Below are 24,118 nucleotides of genomic sequence, written 5' to 3'. Positions count from 1 at the left end.
TGAGGACAAAACTAACATTTCAGAAGATTATGATCAGTTCGATGATATTCCTCCATTTTTAGTCAAGGTTGACCCAAGCATCCTGTTAGCCAAAGAGGACGCTCCATACTTACACCACGATCACAACCAAGGGACGATCGTCAGGAGGAAGGTTATTAACGTTCCATTAGATGATGATGTGTAATGTATTAGAACCATTATGCTGTGTTTTGTGGTCAAGTGAAAAATTAATGTAATAATGCATTGTAATGATATGTAATGTATTGTGGTCAAGTGACAAAGTTTTGTGGTCAAGTGACAAAGTAATGTAATAATGTTCTATGGAGTCATTAAACAAGAACTAACTTCTGCATGGTTAAAATATTAATTATTTTAATTTTTTAGCACCATTAAATATTAAAAAATAAATTTAGATACAATTAAACAAGTACATGACTAAGTCATGGTAAACATGTTAATAATATTACAAGCACTATTTTTCTAGATTTTTGCATGGTCAAAATATTTATTTTTTCTAATTTTTAAGTTAACATAACTATTATGACAATTTATAACCTATTACTAACTTAATATTACTAATTTTACTATGTTTGATATTTAACTGCATCTAATATTTTTATTGTGTAGATCTAATCATCAAGATAACAAACTTCTTTTTGCAATTTTATGGATGCTATTTGATTTACTACGCTATAAATAAATATAATAGCAATATTAAAAGAAAGGAAATAAAATATTTGTCCTAGCGGGAACTGAAATAGTGGGTTGCAACCCATTTAGTACCGGGTGCTAGCTACACCCGGTACTAAAGGGGTGGCCATTAGTACCGATGGTAACCACCACCCAGTACTAAAGGGCGTTAGTACCGGGTGGGGATGAGACCCGGTACTAAAGGGGAGGATAAAAAACCCATCCCCTTCCTCCCCTAACACTTCACCGCGACGTCCCCTACTTCCTCCGGATCATCCACCGCTGGCATCCCGATCGACGTCCTCCCTCGCCACTGTCAACCCAGGCCGTGTGCCCAGCCCTATCACGCGCCGCTGCCCCCGTGTCCACGCACCACCGCCTCCCGCGGCTTCCTCCCCAACAACGACGCGCCCCTCCCCCTCCCCATCGACGTACACCAGCGCCACCACCCTTCCTCGACCAGCACCACCCCCTCCTCGACTGCCGCCGCCCCCTCCTTTACCTCCACCACCCTACCTTCCTCCACCATATTGCCTCCCGCCCGACACCGATGCCACCCCCGACCCGGCGGCCAGCGCCTCCCCCACTCCGCCACCCCTCCTCCACCGCCTCCGCCAACCTCCGTCCCCCACCACGCCGGCCACAGGCTTCGTCTGTGCTTATGTAAGCCCGCGGTCGGATGACGTCAGCTTTTTTTCTTTTTTTATTTCTGGAATATGTTAAAATAGCTAGAAATTATAGAAAAAAGTTTAAAATTGCTAGAACTAATGGGAAAAATGTTAGAATATTAGAAATTTGTTGGTGCCTACTATAAATTCTTAGAATAATTATTTTTATATTATTTCTTAGATATTTGATTATGATTGTACATTATTGCCATGCATTGTTTTATTAGCGCTAGAAATTAGTGGATAGTGCTAGAAAATATATAAATAGTGCAAGAAATTTTATGATGGTTGTGAATGACTAGCAATTCACTGTAAATATTTTTTAATCATTTATTGTAACAAATTGTATAAGTGTTTCATTCTTTTTTTAGTCATTTATTGTTACAAAATTTATAACTATTAGTCATTATTTTTGTAGTCATTCTTTTTATAATAAATATGCATAAAATATTAGAAATTTGTTAAAGAATACTAATTTTTAGAATAATTCTTTTTATATTATGTTAGTTACAAAATTTTTGATAATGGTTGTGAATGATGAGCAATTCACTGTAACAAATTGTACAAGTGTTTAATGTTTTTTTTAGTCATTCTTTTTACTGTTGATGCCTACTATTTTTTAGAATAATTTCTTTTATATTATATTAGTTACAATGGCACGATTAGAGCATGAGAAGGCCCGATTGGATGAGGAATACCTAATGGATTTGATTGCTCAAGGTCGCACGAACGATCAACCAAATGAAGAGGTCGATCATAGCCAGAACTACATCTACCTCAACATGTTCGGTGATGGCAATGAGGAGGAACCAATTGCCGAGGGAGGCAATGATGGGTAACAAGGCGAGGTATAGCAATTATTATATGTAAACATGATTTGAATTCTCTACTTATCAAGATTATTGGAAATTAATAGTTCTTTCATTTTTCAGCCATCTGCATTGAGCAGCAGGCCTAAACAGAAACGAGGCAAGAAGAAGAAGTTAGAAGGTCATATCATCATCACGGAAATTGATGACGATGGTGACTCAATTGCTCCAAATAATGCTAGGACCAAATTAGTGAATCAAATTGGGTTTCTTGTTAGAAATAGCATCCCAATAAGCTTTCAGAATTGAAAAAGCCCAGAAATCGATGAGAGCGTAGCTTCCACAAACATGGTCCCCATAAGCGTGGTCCCTGAGTGAGAGAATGAAATGATATGGGAACAGATAAAAGAAAACTTCACGTTCGAAGGTGTAGATGAAGCAAAAGTGAAAGATTGGAGCTTTCAGAAGAGTGCAATTGCTTTACAACGTACAAGAAGAACCTGAACAAAGACTACATAAAGAAGGGCCTTACACTAGATTTCACGAAGCACCTGAAGTTAAGAGATCACTAGGATTCATTTGTGCAGTTCAAGCAGTTGCAAAAGAACACTAAGGCAACTAAAACCAACACTGACAATGCTCTTTAGAAGAAATACTTTCATTATTTTGGGCCAGGAGGTTACAAGAAGGGGATTATGAAAAGGTAGAGGATGGAAGATGACATAATTGCTAAGGGAATAGTACCGACGACACTCGAATGGCTGGAGAGAGCAAAGCATTGGTATTATGCTCATGGCGGCACGCTCAATCCTGAAGATGGATCATTTGTGTTCGACCAAGAATTAAGAGAAGTGGCTACAAGGCTTGTTGAGTAAATAAAGGCAACGGTCGAAGGATCTTTCGTGCCTGATCGAGAGAAAGACAAGTTGACTATGGCACTAGGTAATCCAGAATGCCCTATACGTTGCCGAGACAAAGGAGTAATTCCATGGAAGTTTGCCTTTCGTGAGCACATTGATTCCTACAGAAGTCGCCAAAGAAGTAAGACCGAACACGCATGATAGCTGTGAGAGTTGCAAGAACATGTAGCTTTGACAGAGGCAAGAATGGAGGAAGCAATCGACCGACGTGTGGCTCTAGCTCTTAGCAAACAAGCCGGTGAACAAGAAGTTGCATCATCAGGGGCTAATGTCGACGTAAGCCCTCTCAGCATCAAAGCAGCGTCGCTTCCACGGAAGCCCCAACTGGAGGATCTTTTGACATGTTTGAGGACAACCAACACCACCACGTGGACGACATCACTGGGAGAGCCCCTTGTGAGCTTGTTACTCCCATGAAAAACAAGCTCATCATGGTGGCTTATGGTGTGGCTGGACAACCGACACAAGGATAAACCATTCATGGTGTGGCGATTCCAGCTCGCGGTTACGCCAAAGTTGGGGTGGACCAAGTGATCGACGGTTGGGATGACTTGGAACTGGAGATCCCTAGAGGTGACGGGAAAAAGAATCTAGGAGAAGCCATTCATGGTTGGATTCTATGGCCTAAGCGCTACATAAGGATTACGCAGCTGAATCCTCCGACCTTGGGATCATCTCCTCAAGGCTCAAGGGCAAGATCACCTACGCCATCTGCCAGGGTACCCTCTCCACTACTAGATAGGGATCCTAGCATGACCACCAGTTGACAGGGATCCTAGCATGAGTCCACGCTCTCCATCAGCTAACAGGGATCCTAGCATGAGTCCACCTCCTATTATGAGCAAGGCTACACGGCGAAAGACGCCTTCAGTTCCGCCTACTGCGGCTACAAAGAAGAAGCAGAAGAAGCCGAAGGAGAAGAAACCAGAGCCCAAGAAAGCTTACAAGATGACTGATGTGGAAATCAACGCAGTAGTGGAAGCTGAGGTTAAAGCTCACTTCACACCAAAGTCTCACTTAATAAGGTTAAATTTCAGGCTTTCACTAGAAGCATGGAGAAAAAGGTAGAGAAACCACCACTATTAGACTACGATTGCTCAATAACTAAAGGCTTTTCAGAAGAAGAAGAAAAGGGGGTTAAGTATTCCACAGCTCGGAACCCAATCCAACCAATCGATTGCCCCGCTCCAGGTGCTTTCGGAGTTTGATAAGAACCTGCTTCTATTTGCCAAAGATACCAATCTCACCCAAGCTCAACTTCGAGGGGAGGATCACGTCCCAAAGCACCCTGGGGCTGCTAAATGAAAATTTGAGTTAGGGAAACTGCTTGTGTGGCTGTAGTTGGTGAACCATCTTCCAACGAAGATGTACAAATTGCACTAATGGTACATGGAGGCTTCATCCAATGGTTTACTCATGCTCGAAGTTCGGATTGGAGATCAACATTATTTCCGTGGGGAAGATATTATAAATGTACTGCTGGAGGAACTCTATTTCCTTTGCAATCAAGACGTACTTGACAAATCACTCATCAGTTCCTGGGTTCTATAAGTCTTTAATTTGTTTTAACTTCAAAATCCCAGGTCTAGTCATTGTGCGATGTCTTAACTACTATTCGATTTTGTATCATGCAGAATGGAGGTTCAAACTTGCCGAAGTAAAGGATACTATGACATCGACTTCATGGACCCGGATATTATAAACGAGTCAACTATAAAAGATAGACCAAATCGGACCTTGAAGAACATATATAAGTTCCTAGACAACCAATATTACAAGAAGTACATACTTCTACCGTACAACTTCAAGTGAGCATGTTTCCCGTCTCTTTTCTTTTTTGAACTAGCAGTTCAACATAAGATTAACTAGCTTTGGCTATGCATATATGTACAGCTTCCACTGGATTCTTCTTGTTATCGCGGTTGATCGAAGCACGGTCTATATCATGGACTCTTTGAGGAAATCAAGAGATCAATACAAAAACCTCATAGACATTCTTAACAAAGCATGGGCTCGCTTTCGTCGACATCACGCAGGTGAATTCAAGGAGGAACTTGATTTCAAGCCTGAATTCCCGGTATGTGTTAGAATTTCCACATCTCGTGACACTTCCTTGAACACAACAAATATTTCATAACTTCTTTTGCCATATATATAGTGTTTGAGACAGAATTTGAGGAATAATTTATACATACTATGTATGTGAGTTCATCCATGGCTTTGTAGGTACCAAACGTATAACCGACCATGAATTCAGAGTACGTATACAAATTTCTTAACAATAAATTAGTTCTAATTATGCAAACCTATTGATCTACTGTATAATAACCTTTGCCAATGACACAGATGAGAGACATGAAGGAAGCACTCCTCGAGATGGAAAAAATCAGGGCAATTCAAGAACAACTCAATGGATTTCTTATGGATGAGGTAGTAAATCCAGCAGGGTAGTTCCATAATGATGGATCAAATCTGCATCACCGTCAGGACTCGGGTTCAGAATAGTTGATCCAAATATTAAACTTCAAGTGTTGATGCAATGTAATATTATTCATAAATGTGAATGCAGAAGATGTGTGTGTGTATAATTATATCAAATGTAATATTATATATAAATACAACTTTATACATATTAGTGTATTAGGACTAGTATACGTAAAGGAAACAAATATGAAATACTAATATAGAATAAAAAAATAGAAAAGAAAATGAGAAAAGAAACAAAAAAGAAAAAAGACCTTTAGTACCGGTTGGTATAAACAATCGGTACCAAAGACTACGTTTAGTACCGGTTATTTAACCTGATACTAATGGCTCCCCTTTAGTACCGAATTAGTAATACCGGTTGCACAACCGATACTAAAGTGGGGTTAGAAACTGATACTAATGGCTCCCCTTTAGTACCGAATTAGTAATACCGGTTGCACACGGTTGCACAACCGATACTAAAGTGGGGTTAGAAACCGGTACTGAAAACGCTTTCCCCGTAGTGCTAGGGCCACTTTGAGGACCTAATAGTTTAGCTCTCTGACTTTTATAATTCGGGATGTGGGTCACGGTAGGGTTCCCTGATCACATGCATTTTTCAGTTGCGAATGCCGACTAGGTGGTTGCGTAGTATCGGCTGCACAGTTCCTGCCACGTTTCGACACCACATGAACCCATCAGCAAACTGAACAGAAATGTAGCTTCCCTGTTGATTAATTACCTGCTTAGTCGTAATGATCGTAATAGTAAGTTAGGCGGCTAACATTTCGGAGTGAAAGATTAGCATTCTGGTTATATTTAGTACTATTTGGTAATTAATTTAAAAAATAAAGGTATGGAATGGGAAAAGCATATTGCAAATTCAGATAATTGAACGAGTTATGAACGAGCAAATCATAAATTTGATGTACCCCACTTCAACATATACATGCTTTTAAACTCATGAGTACTAGACAATTAACCTAGTAACATTTTCTTAATCTTATGGAAGTATCTTCTTATAGTACATATATGCAGGTCGACATGTCATACGCTAGATACCATTAATTAATGTGTGTAAGTGTGAGGATTGTGCATCACAAATTGTCTGAAAATATATTGATGCTTTGGAAGGACGAGAGATAATGGTGTATGTAAGGTTGTCGTGCATAATTCCTACTTCAGTAGGAGAGAGACAATGACAGGAACTATTGCTAATTTTACATCAAGTCTTATATTTCCCATTTGGATATAAACATAAAAAATATTTATTATTGTTCATAAAATGGACTGGAGTTCGCACATACATTTCCACGTTTTGCACCTAACCTCTAAATATATATGTATACTGAAAGTAATGCACGTCATTTTTAAAAAATTTGATTATTACAAATAACAATAGCATGCAACGCATGCATTGCCCAAACAAATGCAGTTGACGTATGCGAGCAAATTTAGCTATTTATAATGTGAACTTCAGTACAAGGACAAGTTTCCTGTTGTAGATTATAAAAACTATTAGTATTATCTTCCATTGTGCTAGTTTCAATTTAATTTTCTAAAGGTCTTCGTTGGACAATTCTTGATTGAGTTCACATTTGAACAAGTCTATTCGCTATTTTTATATAAGCCCCAGCTGTAATAATTGACTTAGAAGTATTTGCGACATTACTTGCTCGTAAGGGTAATGTAAAAAAATATCGATAATATAATAATCTACACTCTCTGGTCCCATCCAGAGAGAAAATATTAATTAAAAGTACTAGGACAAATATTGTATTCGTCGTAGTTCCATTGCATGTTAGCTAAACTAGGGTCATCCTTAACCACGGTCAGATTATCTAAGCATCAGGATACTTTGTGGTTGAACTAGCATAAGTTTAAGATTGGGTGATAATTACGTCCTTACTCAACAGAAGATATCATGTCTCTCCAGCGTTGTAATTCTTTTAAACTTGGAGTCATATACATTCAAATTTTATAGCAAATTAAACACTGACATATGTTCAATCATAGGCATGCATCAAATGTATATTGCAAATACAGTTGTGATATGCAATTGCAAAATCTATATATATATATATATATATATATATATATATATATATATATATATCCAACTGAAAACGCAGCTATATTGTGAACTTATAGTGAATTCAAAATATCTTCTTGAGCAACTTAATCTGAAGGCTATATACTTAGTAATTGTCACCACTACACGATTACACAACTATATTTTTGTTCAATATGCATGATTTCCGCAAGTGTGGTAAGGTAAGGAAATCCTTTAAAAATATCAGACCCCCCCCCCAACCCCACCACACACACACACACACACACAAGAATAAAAAGTTTCATACAGCATTTTTAAAGTCAACAGTAGTTTTTTAACACGAAAAATTCCAAGATTGCATATTTCAGCACCAGCGTTCCTCTTTTATGTGGTAGTGCAACCCAATTAGTCCATAAGTACAACTAATGGTCAGCTAATTATGATTCAAATAGGCCAAAAATATACAACCACAGAATGTTTTTCGTGGGGCAGAGAAATTAGCCAATTTTGGAAATTGCACCAGCAATCTTGAATTTATGGTGCCATTGATTCTTCTATAAGAAATAGTGACAATCATCATAATTGTAGCACTGTGTGTCAAGGCTGTCCGAATTGTGATGTTAAATTAGACCAAAGTTTTCCAGTAGGATGGCGGTCGCTGAATAATCCAAGGGTTTATTTGATTATACCAAAGAGCCATTATTAAAGATTACATCGTGTATTTCAGCAATAATACATTCACAAAATAGCTTGGTAAATTTTATTTGCAAATGTATTGCAAAGGAATGATCCTATAGTTGTGCAAATCATAATGGATTTGTGACATATAAACGCATAATAAATCACAATGGTGCAATGTAGGACTGTACACAAAAATTGTCCCTACTCACACAAGAAGTTTTGTAAAGTTTATGTTTTATATTTTTGTCCCCATTTTATAAGAGACTCCCATAGAATTGTATGACAAAATTAAGGATTTCATGGCTCTTTATACATTATAATTACATCAGTCAATTCTAAGGCAATTAGAGAGAAACTTATAAACTAGGAAACCCTTACCTGTCAAAGATAACATATTAGGCATCAAATATCTCTGCCACATGCCATCTCTACACCACCCACATGCCCAACCCAACCGCTGCTTTTATTTATACATCTCCTTGGCCTCTTGCATCAGCAGTTTGTTTTCCCTGCCCACCTCTCTCCCTCCCTCTATAGTGCCAGCTTGTTTACTTGTAGATCCAGGCTCTCCTGCCCATCCTCTCTAGCTCAGCAAGTGCAGCGTCCTTCTATTCTGCCTCTCCTACAGCGAGATCCATCTCTCTGCCGCTTCATTTCTCTCTTAAGAACATGAAGAGGCCCACCAGCAGAGGATCCTCGATGGTCTGCCAAGCAACCACAGATCAACAAGGTACACAACAAGTTCCCAACTTCACTCTACATTCATTCTTCAATTGCATGCAAATATGAGAAATACAACAAAAGTATGGCAAATGATTTGCGCTTGCTCATCAATTCTACATTTTGCTCGCTCTAATATCTTGAGTGTATAATTAGTATACATTTTGAAGAATATGGAAGAGTATATATGTGTTAGTGTCAGGGTGACAGACAGCAAATTAACAACAGGCTACACGAAGATTTTAGCGCAGTACTATAACACAACATGGCCATTAATCTACTCTGCATCTTTCTTGCTTGCAGAAGACAGCTGCAGGTACATGGAGCAGCGGCACGGAGTGGACGGCGGCGATTGCGGCGCGGCCGCGGCTGAGCGCGACGACGTGGAGGCCGGGGCGTACGACGAGGAGGAGGAGGAGGACGACGAGCTCGCGGGGTCCCGCGGCGGCCTCGGCGAGAAGAAGAGGCGCCTGGCGGCGGATCAGGTGCGGGCGCTGGAGCGGAGCTTCGAGGTGGACAACAAGCTTGACCCGGAGCGCAAGGCCCGCATCGCGCGCGACCTCAGCCTCCACCCGCGACAGGTCGCCGTCTGGTTCCAGAACCGCCGCGCGCGCTGGAAGACCAAGCAGATCGAGCGCGACTTCACCACCCTCCGCGCTCGCCACGACGCGCTCCGGGCCGAATGCGACGCCCTCCGCCGCGACAAGGACGCCCTCGCCGCCGAGGTACGGACGACGGAGCCCCGATCCCTCTCCACCCTTGTTGCCGTTTAGATCGATCAATTGACTGAGCAAGAAGCCATACGTGTCCATGTCCAGATAAGGGAGCTGAGGAGCAAGGTGGAGAAGCAGATGGAAGTGAAGCTGGAGTCGGCGGAGGAGCTGCTGCCGGTCGCGGCGGGGACGGCGGCGGCCGCCGGCGCCGTGTACAAGGACGGGTCGACGGACAGCGACTCGAGCGCCGTGTTCAACGAGGAGGCGTCGCCGTACTCCGGCGCGGCGTTCGACCACCAGCACCACCACCACCAAGCCCACCCAAGCTTCACGGGTTTTACCTCCTTCTTGGCCTCCTCGACCTCGCTGAGCTCCTCGTTTCCTTCCTTGTACCATGGGGGCTCGCATTTGGACCAGGAAGCGGACGGCTTCCTTAGCGCCACCGCAGCTGACGGTTTCTTCGCCGCCGAGGAGCAGGGCGCCGCCGGCCTCGGCAGCTGGTACGGCGGTGAGGGTTGGTAGAGGTGAGCTGTTGTTGTTGGCTGGCTGGAGACTTGGTGTCCACCATTCTTGTAAAAATATGGCGCTGTACATGCATGCATGGGGGGTAACTAGGTAGAGTCAATTTCTATAGTTTTTACAAGCTGGGGGCTGGGGAACACAGACCATGGAAGGAGGGATAGGTTATTCTATATTGCTCTTGGTTTACAGTTACCCCCCTGTCCTGGGTTAATTCTTAGGCATCACTCTCTCTCATATATTGTTGACAAGTATACATATGCTTGTGTCACATGCATGTCAGAGAGAGATGGCCACATGTAGGAACACAGAAGGGAAGAGAAAGAGGATTAAGGAGACTGAGACAGGATTATTAAGGAAATGCTTGATGGGGGTGCAAAGGTAAACTGAAGGCTTTGGAGTTGGAGGTAGGCAGTACTTGGTCTTCTAGTAGCTAGGTTACAAGTTAAAGCCTAGCTGTTGTAAATCATTTGCTTTATAAGTACATATATAAATAGAGGCAGATCATGGATATCACGGGTAAAAACAAGCGAGAGGATAGGAAAGTCTAGCCCCTTACTGCCTTGCATTGTGTTTTAACTCTATCATATCGCTGGTAAAACTTTTGGCATGCCGTATGTGTGCCTAGATTTTCAGCATAGGATGTGCTTCTTTAGGCAACAATGGAAGTGCAGCAAAGTAAAGCTAGTGATGCAAGCTCGACAGCGACGGGTGGACTTGTTTAACCATGGCGCGCAAAAGAAACCAAAGGTCCTTCTGGCTGATTGGTGATCGCTGATCAGAAGGGGAGGAGGAGAATGTGCTCGCCTTGATGCGACCCTCCACGCAATATTGTAATGCTCCGGTGAAGACCAGCAAATGCAACGGCGACATGCCTACTAGTATAAGATACCGGCTGTGGGGCCCGGCCGGCCCCTCTTCTAGACGCATCTTGGAAAGGGATGCGCACAATGAGCTGAGCCAATGGATCCAGCATATCTGCCCGCAATTTCATATGTGCATGAGCGACGACGTCGTCGTTTAATTTGGTGATCTTGACATCACTTGTGCTTGAATGTGATGTGGAGTGTGTGCGGGAGCGATCTAGTTTATTTGAAGTGTCATCTGCGAGGAGATCAGAAGCGTCGTCTATGCTACTCTTTTGTGTACGCTGTGCTGATACATATTGACAAAAACAACTCAGACCGCATGGAGATATGACATCCCCTTGGCTTTGTCTATGTATCTATAAGTGCCTGATCGACACGGGTGGAGCCCCTTCCCCCACCCCCGCGGTCTTGCTGCCGCCGGAGAGCCTTGCCAGAAGCCTGAACAGGCTTGAGGAAGGCAGCAGCGGGGCATTGCTTTTCTCAACCCTGTCTCTGCGTGCGTGTGCTCCATGGTGTGCGCCGGCGGCTCGATCCGCCGCTCCTCCGCTGGATCCGGCATCCTGCTGCCAGAGTGGCAAATCCATGCGGGGGAATCCCTTCGGGTGGACGGCCGCTAGCTGCTGCTCTGGGCTGGTGGCCGCGTCTCGTGGGCTCTGCAGCCGGATCTGAGAGACGGCGCCTGCAGCCGGATCTGAGAGACGGCGCCCGGATGTGGCAATGCGCGCAGAGGACAATTGGACGCGGAGGCGCGCCGGCGGTTGCAGACGCCGCGCGGGATGCGGCGGCGGCGGAGGTAGTCGGTGTAGCGACAGATGGGCCGACCGCGCAAGGCGCGCGATCTGTGGTTGTGATGTCACCATGGAGCTACGGCGGCGAGACTCTCTACTTCGTCGCCGAGTTCAGCTGCTGCCGTGAATTTGCAGCGCTCCTCTTTATCATAAGCCTCCGGCGATCTAATACGGTATATTCGAGATCGGAACCAGTGTCTCCTTCTGATCTACACGAGGATATGATGTTCTGCCAATGTGTGGGTTCGAGCAATTTTATGTTCGGATCCCGCAACCAACACTCTTCCAGTCGAATATCATTAGATGTGCGACAGGGTGGCAGCATGGAACTCAGCACGGTGTCAGCCATAACATGACACGGGCATCTAGGTCTTGCGACGATCGGCTCCTGTCCTAGTACGGTGGGGCGGATGGCTCTCGATAATGATGGCCTACAGTTGCGGGTGTGCTCGGCACCATCATCATCAGCTCGGTGATGTACCTTTCGTACTTTTTGCTTAGGCTGTTGCTGGCATAGCGTGGTGGAAGTCAGGGTGAAAGCTTGTTGGTGACGCCCTGTGGGTGCCACTACCTTCTTAGAAGCGACCTGTTTGCACTTCCCCGTATGTTCATGTTTCGATTCTTCGAATATAAACCCAGCCCAATACTCGAGCCAATGATGATGGCGCTATTGGCGTCATGTTCTTCGTGAAGGCGTTGTCGTGAAGATCCATCTGGTGTTTCAACATTCTCTGTTCTTGCTCGGCTGCTCGTGGGTGATTTTCCTACGTTGCTTTGAGGTTACCTTTGGTGGAATATACTGGCTGCAATTTATTAACGTGACGTGAGGACATAAGTGAGACCGTCCGTTTAACAAGCAGAGCAATTGAGGCTTTGAATACTCTTCCTCCTTTTATTTATTCTTTTAGTGATCAGCTATTGAGCTGAAGAATTTGTAACAACTTAGCTGTGTGTGTTCATTGTAGAGGCCGGATGTATTCCTATTTCTAAAAAAAATGGCCACTAATACAATGGCCCATTCGGTGCTCCAGTCCATCTCCTATATATGGTTTTCTCCTTCATTTTTCCTCATCCATGGACAATGGTTGAGCAGCAGCAACAGGGAGGACCACCATTGGGGCCGAGCTCAAGCTTAGGGAGCTTCATCACCAGCAGGAGTCGAGCTCGAGCTGCAGGATAAAATTAGCGAGACCACCAAAATTAGCAAGTTAAGCTCTACGTAACAATTAGATCTCCAAAGTAATTGAAAGCATTCGTAAGTACAATTTTTTCAAATTGACTATGCTATGATTTGTCCATGCTAGAACATGAGCCATCAATAATAATCCAATCTACTCCACATTATGCAAATACGTATGATTAATGAGCCAATAACTATATCGTCATATTCATGTGAGTTTAGTAGCTATGATTTACACTTTTCAAAGTACAATGGTCAAAATAAAACACTCTAACAGTTATAATAGCCATACATGCATTTTACTCTAGAAATATGGCAACTGCATTGATCGATCAAAGGTGAGTATATCCTTGGTTATCTTCAGTCTTGACTATTTAACTTCAAATTGTTGACATTTTAAAAATGAAAGTAAGGAGGAAAAATCTCATTTACCGGCTGTCGCTGTACAGTTTTTCTTGTATTTTGGGGGAAACAAGTTAAGGGTCCTTTGGTTTAGCTTTTCAGGTGATGTGGCTTCAAAAAAGCTAAAAGCCAACCAAAGGGACAACTTCCTCCTAGTACTTTCAAGAAAGCAGATTCCATGTAGTTCATTTTCCACAGCAGCCAACTAGGTGTTGTGGCCGGCTGTGGATTGGAGATTTCATGAAATTTACCCACCTACCACTGATTATATTGTACCGATTCGTTTCTTTTTTTTCCTCCGTCTCCCACCCGCAACCCCCTCTTCTCCCACTCGCGACATCCTCCCGTCCTCGTGTGACAGCACGCCGAAGGCGACGCTAGGGTGGCCCCTCCCCGCGGCTCCCCGGCAGCCCCTCCCCACGGATCCCTGGCGACCCCTCCCCACGGCTCCTCAGTGCCCCTCCCCGCGGCTCCCCGGCGGCACCTCCCCGCCTAGCCAGCCACCCCTTCCCACTTGGTCGGCTGCCCTTTCCCGCGGATCCCCGGTGACCCCTCCTCGTGACTCCCCGACAGCCCCTGGTCGGCCCCTCTTCTCCTCCGGGCACAAGGTGCAGCAGGGAACCCCGACTGGTGGGCTGCCGCACCCCCCTTGCCGGCGCCAGGAGCTCTCCTCTGGCTGGCACCCCTCTTCAACCTCGGCGGTTGGTGCCCCTCTACTGCCTCAACGAACGACGCCCCTCTACTACCTCGGGCTCGCCGGTGGAGCCCTCCCCTCCAGCAGCTCCAAGCGGCGGGTCCTCAAGCCCCCGACGAGCACGAGCATAGGGAAGGGGCGGCGGTAGCCCCTCTTCTCCTTTAGCTCCTGGGCGGCGAGCATGAGCTCAGGGAAGGGGTAGCGGCAACCGGTAGGCGCGGGGGCGGGCTCCTCCTGGCGCTCCTGAGGAGGTCAACGCCGGCAGCTCCAATACGAGTCTTCGGCCGGCTTGCTCCCGAGTGGCGGGTCCTCGAGCCCCCAGAGGTTGGGGCGGGCGCGGCCCCTGTCCCGGTCCCGGCGGCGTGACCTCCTCCTCAAGCCCCGGCGAGCCCCCTTCCCTGACTGCGGCGAGCTTGACGCTGTCCCCATCGAAGAAGAAGGGCTGACGTGTGGGGTCCTCTCATCAGTGAGAGAGGGAGAGGGCTGAGTGGGTGGACTATGAATGACATGTGGGGTCCGCTTATTAGTGTTTTCCAAAAGCCACAGCTGTTCCACCAAATGGCTTTTCCACATCCCACAGCGCACAGCTCACAGCTACTTTTTTAAAAGCCACAGCTCAACCAAACACACCCTAAATGATATGAAATGATAGCTGTAAAATGAATATGAAATGATTAAAAAAGTGGAAGTGAGAATAAAAACACTTGTAAGCTCTTCCAATCATTTAAGAATTTTCCTGTATTTCACCTACAATAATTACCAGTAGTAAGTTCTGGTTTTCTCTTCTTGGCCAAACCATACCACCCACATGGCAAGATCCAAGAGAACAAGAGGTCCAACCCCAAACCATCACTACTACAAAAACCATTTCTACCGGTGGATGTAACCCATTTCCAAATGTGTTTTGCTATCCACCTGTACATAAGCCAAGGTCTATGAAAATAGATATATTATAGATATATTTTCATAGGTGTAAACAAATCTCTTTGAAAATATATTTCCACAGGCAAAGGAACCGCCTGCAATAATTTGGTTTCCATAGGTGGTTCCCTTAAGTAACCCCACACCTTAAATAGAATTTGTTTTATAGCTAATGTACTTCCTCCATCCATCAATTCAAAGTGTATTTTAATTTCAAAATAGTCAAACTTTACTAATTATGACCAACAACTATCTATTTTAGTGTACAAAAGTTGCATCCAACTCATTAATGTTTGAAGAATCAAAGATGAAAAATCTCTGTTTGGAGACTTTTTTGTTCTAAAATACACTCCACACTGATCAATAAATTCAAGGGAGCATCAAATACATCACTAGCTAGCGAAATATCAATTGGTCATTTCTGTGTATCGCGTTGTGCTATGGTTTGGTGCTTTAGCTAAGAGTCATCGATTCCTGACTGATATCGAGGTGTTGTTTATTAGATAGTTTATTTTTTCTATTTTTCTATAATACCGATGCCATATCCCTTTTTTGAACATCGTATTCGATTCTATTTTGAGAAAAAAGTAGCCAAAAGGTTTTGTGTTATAGTACATATATAACATGGGTGAAAAAAATGATATGCATAGATTTGTGCGAAGTTTTACAAATTATCATAATTGCGAATATTAGTTGACAAAGTTTCAGTTTGGAGATGGGCATTCAAGCTAGGAAATAATATGTCTGTATGTAAACAAGATTTGGTTAAGGAAAGGAACATATTTGCTGAACTAAATGGAGCAGCCAACGTTGCAAAACTATCCAAGGCAGTGAGCCATTTCATGTAGCTTAGTAAAAGGTGAACATTGTCCGGAACACATGGGCATGGTGTGCAAACAGCTAGGCCAGGGGTGGCCCACCTCCATGACCCAGCGAGGTGCCCTACTCCTTTATCCACAGCTAGTTGGGCGTGCTCGCTCGCCGCCGTCGTTTTTGGATGGTAGCGGCGCGGCGGAGGACGGCAGCACATGGCCAGCAGAGTACGGCGGCGGACACTTGTTGACTCTCCGAGCCATCCGAGCGACAGATTGGCACATCTCGGCCGTTCATCCTGCAGGGCCCGTCGGTGGGCCCGCTGTGTATGTACAGCTTGGCCCCATTTTCCTTGCACGCCAGGATGGGCCGTGTCAATGGTGGATCTAATATTCTTGACACGCACAAATTATTCTGACAGAGTGGTAGTAAGTGGTAACTGGAAAGTGGCCACATTCCCTCTTGTTTATGGTGGGTTTTAGTAAACTCAATCTCGAGAGATCAAAGATGTCTTAAGAAAATAATTCGTGATTTTGTTAATGTGGTCATTATTGAGCTTTGGAAGATTCGTGGCATGTGAGGCAGCTAAGAGGCTGGGTAGCAAGTAGGGTGGCATGTTCCATGTTCCCCTTCAACCACACAAACCGGAGGTATCGGTGAAAAAAGAAATATGCCACCAAGGGAGAGAAGTTCTACAAGAACGATTGGGTTTAAAAAAGGAAAAGGAACAAGATTAGAAAAACTGAATGAATAATCCATCTATGTGCATTGTTACTTTTATTGTGCACTTTACGTGTAATTTGGTGCTACATATTGTTCGTTTTACAATTGGGTGTGGGCTATGGCCGGCAAGTGGACAGAAGTGAGATAGAGGGGTTTAAAAGCATAGGTATGCAGAGGGACGGAGCCAGGACGAAACAATTATTAGCCAGGTTTAAGTAAACTTTAGCACATCGACGGCAGGGCTGGGCTGGATCTCCGGTAGCCTGTGGTTGGCGACAGGGGCAAAGATGGCCCGATTAGGAAGGATGGAGTTGAAGGTCGGAGGTGGGCAGTGCCCGGATACACGACGTTTACACGTGTAAATGTTACTCGATGACCTACCGTGCAGCCTAGGGTCTAAACGGTGGTTACACGGTTCAACCATTTACAAGGTAAAAAACGATCCCACACATCTAAACGGTGTACATGAAATGATGATTATACAATTTTACACGGTAAGTAGATTATATTAAATAACGTTTAGGTGATATGAAAGTATGAATTACAACTAATGTGAATCAATGTGGCATTTTTTATTTGATTTGAGAAATGTCAACCAGTAACACCCAGCTTATGATTAGATCTTTAGTTAATTTGACTTTTAAGCTTCATATTTGGATGATGAAATATCAAAATTTCTAATTTTCATTTGCATAAGTATGAATTTTATTACAATCTTACAAAACATGTAACCCGTGTACACACCCTACTTGCTACTTGAGGGTGATCGGACAACTACCGTTTAACATTTAGGTGAACATTGAAGGTGGGTGGTGCGGCGGCGAGCTAGCCACCGGCCAGGGCGGAGGACGAGGGGGAGGGAGTGGTGACGGGTTAGGAAGAAGGAGGCAGGGGCAGCGGATGGGCCGGCGTGCTGGGGAGAAGAGGCATGGACGGCGGATGGCCCTGATGGGCCTCTAAGCCAAGACTCCTTTGTCCGATAGGAGCCCCTTTGTCCCCATACTCCAAAGCTGGAGCCTGAAGGTCTTAAGAGCATCTCCAGCAAATTGCTCATATCCACCCAATATCAAAAACCTACGGTTTAAAAGGTTTTGGAGATGAGAGAGCTCCAACAGACTACCAATCTCTTCCCCGATACCAAAATCTTTTTGGCAATTACCAAAAACTCACCTCCTCTCCCCTTGATGTAGGTGAGAAGCAGCCCTCTCCACACTTCCCCCCTATCAACTGTTGGCTTTGGCACGACGGACATGTCTGCTCCGCTCGCGTGCTATTGCTCGGTCACAACGCTGTCGTGTCAAGGAATCGCGGCCATCCCTGCACACCAGAGAGAGAGCCTACCTCCGGTTCAGGGAAGAGGAGCGAGCCCCGCCACACGGGAGGGGTGTCTCCGCGAGGAGAAGGGCGCGAATGCCGCCACCTGCCCATGCGCGGGAGAGAAGGGGGTCGTGCACGGCTGGCGCGGGGGAAAGGGGTGCGACCGGCGCTCCAGCTAGGCGAGCGCCACCATCGAGAAGGACGCACCGCCAGGAGAGAAGGGAGGAGAGGTGCGGGGGTCGCGGAAGGAAAAGGGAGGGGTGAGGGAGGAAAGAAAAAACTCTGACTTGTGGGTCCTATATGCTAGGGGTGTATTGGGGATTGATTTTTGGTAGTATGCTACAACGGTGATTATCAAAAATGCAAAAGTGACTAGTGGAGAGGGAGAGAAACTATTTTGATAATGGGATATGAGCAATCTGCCGGAGATGGTTTAAGTTCCCAATTAGCTTATTCGAAAGGATAATAGGCAGCTGATGATGAAGTGGTGAATATCCCATAGTCATTGTTAGAAGCCCAGCCCCGACACAAACCCATGAACTAGATGAAACAAAAGAACACAACTCTTAATCATGTGCAGCCAATAAGTCTTACGCACTTACGCTACATTTCTCGATAAGTCACATAGAAACATGCTGAATATGTTATTGAACTTATCCTGCTTATCTCGACTCAATAGTTCAAAAGAACCATGTTTGCCCGAAAGAAATGGGCAAATAGCATTACAGTTCCACAATTTCTTGGCACTTACCCGCATGAGCCGAAGGTCCATGCGCATCGTAACAGTATCATACATGCAGGTCGATACGATGCGTATGACTAGTCTATCTCGGTACACAAGGGCTTCAAGACGACATTAAACAATCGGCATACATTGCTATTTGTAATTAATTCCACAAGTCTATGCAAATAGTGCTCTTCTCCTCGCTCCCTATCCTCGTGTCACCATGGAGACGGTGACAAATCTAAACTATGATATCGACCCCTTCAATCCGCACATCAAAATAACCAGTAATTCAAACCTAGGCCTATTCCAGTCTAGATGTACATCCAGAAACATCACATGAATATTTTCGACGCACACAAACCCGACCCAGGCAAGATATCACATGGAACTGCAGCATTTGCTCTTAGGGATCTCCTGGGCCGGGCCTGGGACAAGGACCTTCTTCCCTGCCAGGGACGGGGCAGCACCATTGGCCTTCGGGTCCGCCGCCATGTTCTTCTTGCTGTGGATCTTGAAGATCTCTGTCAAGACGGTCTGGAATGCATTCTCCACGTTGGTGGCCTGCAGCGCAGAGGTCTCCAGGAAGAAGAGGTTTTCCTTCTCTGCAAACTCCTTTGCATCCTCAGTGCTCACGGCACGCTCCTCCTCGAGGTCGCTCTTGTTTCCGACCAGCATGATGACAATGTTCTTGTCAGCATGCCCACGGAGCTCTTCCAACCAACGAGGAATGTGGTCGAAGCTCTGGCGTTTGGTGATATCATATACTAGCAGAGCTCCCAAAGCACCTCTGTAGTACGCGCTTGTGACAGCTCGGTACCTGCAGTAGTTGAGATAACCAGCATGAGAAGTTGCCAAGTTGTTAGGTGGTAAAACAAAGATATGATGTTTCAGATGAAGTTTTAAGTGTCATGACATGATGTCTCAATTGGAACTCTCTCTCTGGGCGACAGCCGTGAGTACAGATAAGAAGGTTCTCTAAATATGCAGGATATCCAACGCATGGGATTAGCAGTAAGCGACCTATGGTGCATCACATCTATAAGTACAAAGTGAGAAATGCAAGTGATGGGAAAAACAGCAACAGCAGCATATAGAGAATAGGTGCAATAGGAGTGCTTCGAAACGATTTTAACAAATTGTTGCAAGTATCTGTCCTCTATTAGAGAAACCGAATCCACATGTTAGAAACTTTGCATGTGAATACATATATGCACACACTTCTCGGTTCAGTGGTTGAATAAACATGAATGATGAAGTAGAAGGACATGATATTTAATGTGTACAAACAATGGGAAATAACCAAAAGGAACTGCCCAATTTCTGGCAAGAGGTAAAAATATCAATCTACAGACAAGAAAACATGCACCAAAATTAAACTAAATAACCATATGACTTTATTGCAAGAGAAAAATCTTATTAAATTTGCTAGAAACCGGTCCAACCACTGGAATGCCTATTTCAAATTGGGATCATTATTAGTGTCGGTAGTGTAAGTAAGACCAACATATATCTGCAATTACTGCATGCTAGTACAACATCCAACCCAACAACAAATAACAAGCTTTAAAAAGAAAATATATCAAAGTCTTAGATCATCCACGGGACAAACAATATTGTTCTTCCACAAGTATAAGCGCATTTTGGCCACCCCATGAGCATTGTAGCAAAGTAGCAATTAATGAACCAGCAACATGACAGGAGAGACTTTGTCATTAAATAGTTATTAATGAGTTATGAACGAATCACATCATGTTTAAATTTGGGTGTGTTTGGGAGGGGGCATTTGCCTCTATCTCTCTCTCCCTCATGTATACTTTTCCTATTCTTAATGAAATGACAAGCAGCTCTCCTGTGTTGTGTTGTTCGAGAAAAAAAATGAATAACTGTAAGGTTATTTTCAACATCAAGAGTTTGCAAATTTTATCAGCTAAGCAAGCTTTTTTTGCTGCCTCCCAAGTTCAAAATAGGTTCAAGAGTTTGATTCACTGAACCTAGGTTTGGATAATTCTATGAGATTTATTATAAATAACTCTAGTTTAGATAGTCTACAGAGCAAAGAGGGGAAAAGTCAAAACCACATTCATAAGTTATGTGAGCATAGCTTAACACAATTCATACAGGGCATAACTGGTTGGGTACACGGTGGCCCAACCCCTGGCCAAGCCCAATTGGTGCAGGACAGTCATGTTTGGTTGCCAAGCCAGACCTTACAGCCAGGCCTGAGCAGTGCAAGATTCCCACAGGAGCCAGACTTGATGGGAACGTGGAGTTTGGACTTCGCTCTCCAGCCATGCTGAGGGGCTGCAGTCTGAGGCACATGTGAGCATGAAATGAGTTGCAGTCCGTGACCATCTGTCCTTTACCCACTCAACCAAATACCGTCCAACCCAACTTGGCTCACACGGACCACGCAAACCAAACACACCACCCTGCAAGCATAGAACCAAGTCCACGCTGACCTGGTTTAGCAACACAGACAGGCCCCAAGGCATCCCAATGAATCAATCATGCCCACAATTTTTAAGAGGTTGCAAAGTGGATCAATAGATGCTGGCTATAAATAGAAACATTATCAAATACCTTACACAAATGAGTATATTAAATGACTGGATCGAGTCATACCCAAACAGTATAATGAATCAATGTCTCAGAACTCAAAATATGCTAGTTGTATGAAAGAATTTAAAATTAACAATAATCAGAAGTGTAACAAATTATTGCAATATGTAGTCCCATACTGGAAACCTAATAGTTCACAAAGATAACTGACATGACCTTCCCATGTTCACTCCTTTAATCAGTCAAATTTGCAACTATGATCACTGCCCACAAAGCCACAACTCTTAAAAGTCATTAACATATAAAATGGCATCATCAAAGCAAAACATACCTAAATGTTGCATGCTTGTTAGGAAATAGCTAGGTGCACCAATGAAATTCAAAAACATACCTAACTGTTGCATGCTTGTTAGGAAATAGGCAGGTTCACCAATGAAATTCATTTGACATTTTTCTTGGAAATAAATATGCTAAGCTGTAAATGAACTTATTGCATCAGTTCACTAGTCGTATGTAAAACTAATGTCCTTCAAAAGAGTAGACTACTTTATGAATATTTTTTCATCATAGTTCTAATATTGTTTCTGAATGGTCTCAAGGGATATGGTTCTATATATGAATCTTATGTAGACGGCAACTGGAAAAGTACAAGCTGTAAATCCTGCGTTTCTATTATAGCATGAGCACAGAACAGCATGCAAGTGACGATTCTCTTCATGATGTGGTGCCATTTACCCCACCCTGCATGGGACAAATGAGAAACCCCATGCACAACATGATGAATTTGACACCGCATGGAACAAAAGCACTCCGGTACTTTTAGTAAATAGTATCACATATCCTAGCCGTGAGGCCATGACACCATGATTTCAAATAAATTCATAGTGCTGATTGTTGCATCTGTTGATTACCAGAACACATTAAAAAATCAGGCCGATGCTGAGGCCATAGGTGCACCAAGAAATCCATGTGGCATGTCAGGTGTCAAAAAAGAGTAAATACTAGTTCCATTCGCCATTTCCCACCATGTCACATATCGACACCACACCTAGGAGTTTTAGTATCTGGCAAAGGCTCTACACTTATACTGTATCAGGTAAGTTCACACCGCTGCATCTAACTACCCACTCACCCACCGAAACACACTTTTAGCAGGCTGATACCATAAACCACGGGTTGATACCTAATGCCTTGCAGATCCAGGGTCAGTGTCACAGGATGCTCTGTGTTCCATTTCCTTGAGTAGGGTGAAAGGTAAGGCAAGCTGAGCTGAGTTCCTCAACCACCTGGGGGTGCAGAGATCTACAATTCTACTAACCACCTTTCGTGCACCAATGGTGTACCAGAAATCCTTGACAACTAATTCGCGCACGCCGCATCTAAATCATACGAACAATGCACCGATCTGGATGCCCGAAAATGCGAAATAGTGAGCACTAAAGCTTAAAATGACTATAAGCGCTTTTCGCTAGCTCACTGCTCGGCATCACACCACCTAAACCCTTTGGGGTTTTTTTTCCTACGGTAGTGACATCACCCCCCCGTGATCGAAGCGGCGGGAAAACGCAGGAAGAGAAGGGACTTGCCTCTCCTGCCCGGCGGTGTCCCAGATCTGCGCCTTGACGGATTTGTGGTCGATGACGAGCGTCCGCGTCTGGAACTCGACCCCGATGGTGGCCTTGGAGTCGAGGCTGAACTCGTTGCGGGCGAAGCGGGCCAGGATCTGCGACTTGCCGACCGCGGAGTCGCCGATGAGCACCACCTTGAAGACGTAGTCCACCTTGTCCGCGCCCCCCGCCATGGCCTCCTTCCTCGCTTCCTGGGGTCGCTGGCTCGCTGGCTCGCTGGCTCGCTCGCGCGCGCGCACGAAGGCGGCGGTCGGCGGAGGCTCGGAGGGAGGAGTGAGGCGGCGGAGTGCGCGTGGGGGCGTTTGGTTTGGATTTTTTTGATTTGAGATGAGACGGAGGAGGACGCGGGGGAGACGCGACGGTGGACACTGCTCTGTCGGCCTCTGCGCCCGGGCTGGGTTTGGTTTGGTAGGCGATGGTGGTGCCTTGCAGCGCGGTGATCTTGGTGGGGCCATCTGGTGTGCAATGACGATGTTGCCCCTTCCCTGTTCCGTCCTTCCTGTGTCCGTGGCTCCGCGGCGTGTCGACTTCGGTGGCCAACGGAACGGAACGGGAGCACGGGGTTTTTTTCCGACACTGCTACCGCATGGACCTCGAAGAGAATTTTCTCTTCGCATGTTCCGTTACAATATCAGAACAAAATATATGTAATATTGAAAATCTATAATTACAACATTAAAAAATGTGAAAAAATAACTAAGTCGTTCGACTCTGAGGTAGAAAATTTCCGCTGCAACTATGTTTCGTGCAATATTCACTGTGAAACATGCGGAAACAATAATTGTAACATCGATATTTTACTATTGAACATATATCGAGTCATCTTAAAATTTCGGACGTCTGTTATGTAGCATTATCTTATTTTCCTCCTCCGGCCGGTCATCGGACTTTGATCTGGTCTGGATTAACGCAATTCGACCTGACTCACAACGGCAGCGGCAGGATATAGATAGATCGATTCTTCTTTTCCAATTCAAACGTACTTCTATTTGTTTGTTTGTGTTTTATTTAAGCTAGTGCTTTCTTGAAAAACAACAAAAACAGTTGGACGACCTCACTTAAAACATTAATTCGTACGTGAATGTAAGAGGTATTCAGTCAAGCCATGCCCCTCACGCGGTAACATCTCGCATTCATGTTCAATATGGAACCGTTTAGCTTATTTTGTAAACCTTACCCTATGGCCACGACACTTTTCATGTTACATTTTGAGCAAATCTTACAAGGATAATGTCATACTAAGATATATCACTGAAAT

At 44.4% G+C, this 24,118-nt stretch overlaps 2 protein-coding genes across 3 annotated transcripts; one reads left to right on the top strand and one right to left on the bottom strand.

The window, feature by feature from the left end:
- Positions 1–8,752: 8,752 nt before the first annotated feature.
- On the top strand, positions 8,753–10,752 carry LOC117840930 (homeobox-leucine zipper protein HOX8). 2 transcript variants are annotated; one of them, XM_034721480.2, is made up of 3 exons: positions 8,753–9,017; positions 9,314–9,732; positions 9,826–10,752. In XM_034721480.2, exons 1-3 carry the CDS (start codon positions 8,957–8,959, stop codon positions 10,240–10,242), a joined length of 897 nt encoding a protein of 298 aa, XP_034577371.1. In that variant the 5' UTR covers positions 8,753–8,956; the 3' UTR covers positions 10,243–10,752. The 2 variants fall into 2 exon arrangements, with proteins under 2 accessions (XP_034577371.1, XP_034577370.1); XM_034721479.2 differs by having other exon boundaries at positions 8,759–9,017; positions 9,311–9,732.
- Positions 10,753–18,802: 8,050 nt separating this feature from the next.
- LOC117838343 (ras-related protein Rab11D) lies at positions 18,803–23,251 on the bottom strand. The gene is made up of 2 exons (XM_034718338.2): positions 22,819–23,251; positions 18,803–19,490 (listed from the first exon to the last, which is right to left on the bottom strand). The coding sequence occupies exons 1-2, from the start codon at positions 23,031–23,033 to the stop codon at positions 19,052–19,054; spliced, it is 654 nt and encodes a 217-aa protein (XP_034574229.1). The 5' UTR covers positions 23,034–23,251; the 3' UTR covers positions 18,803–19,051.
- Between the last annotated feature and the right edge of the window lie 867 nt (positions 23,252–24,118).

Source organism: Setaria viridis, chromosome 9 (assembly GCF_005286985.2).
Source record: "Setaria viridis chromosome 9, Setaria_viridis_v4.0, whole genome shotgun sequence".
Lineage (NCBI taxonomy): Eukaryota > Viridiplantae > Streptophyta > Magnoliopsida > Poales > Poaceae > Setaria > Setaria viridis.
This window is presented reverse-complemented; position numbering and strand designations above follow the sequence as displayed.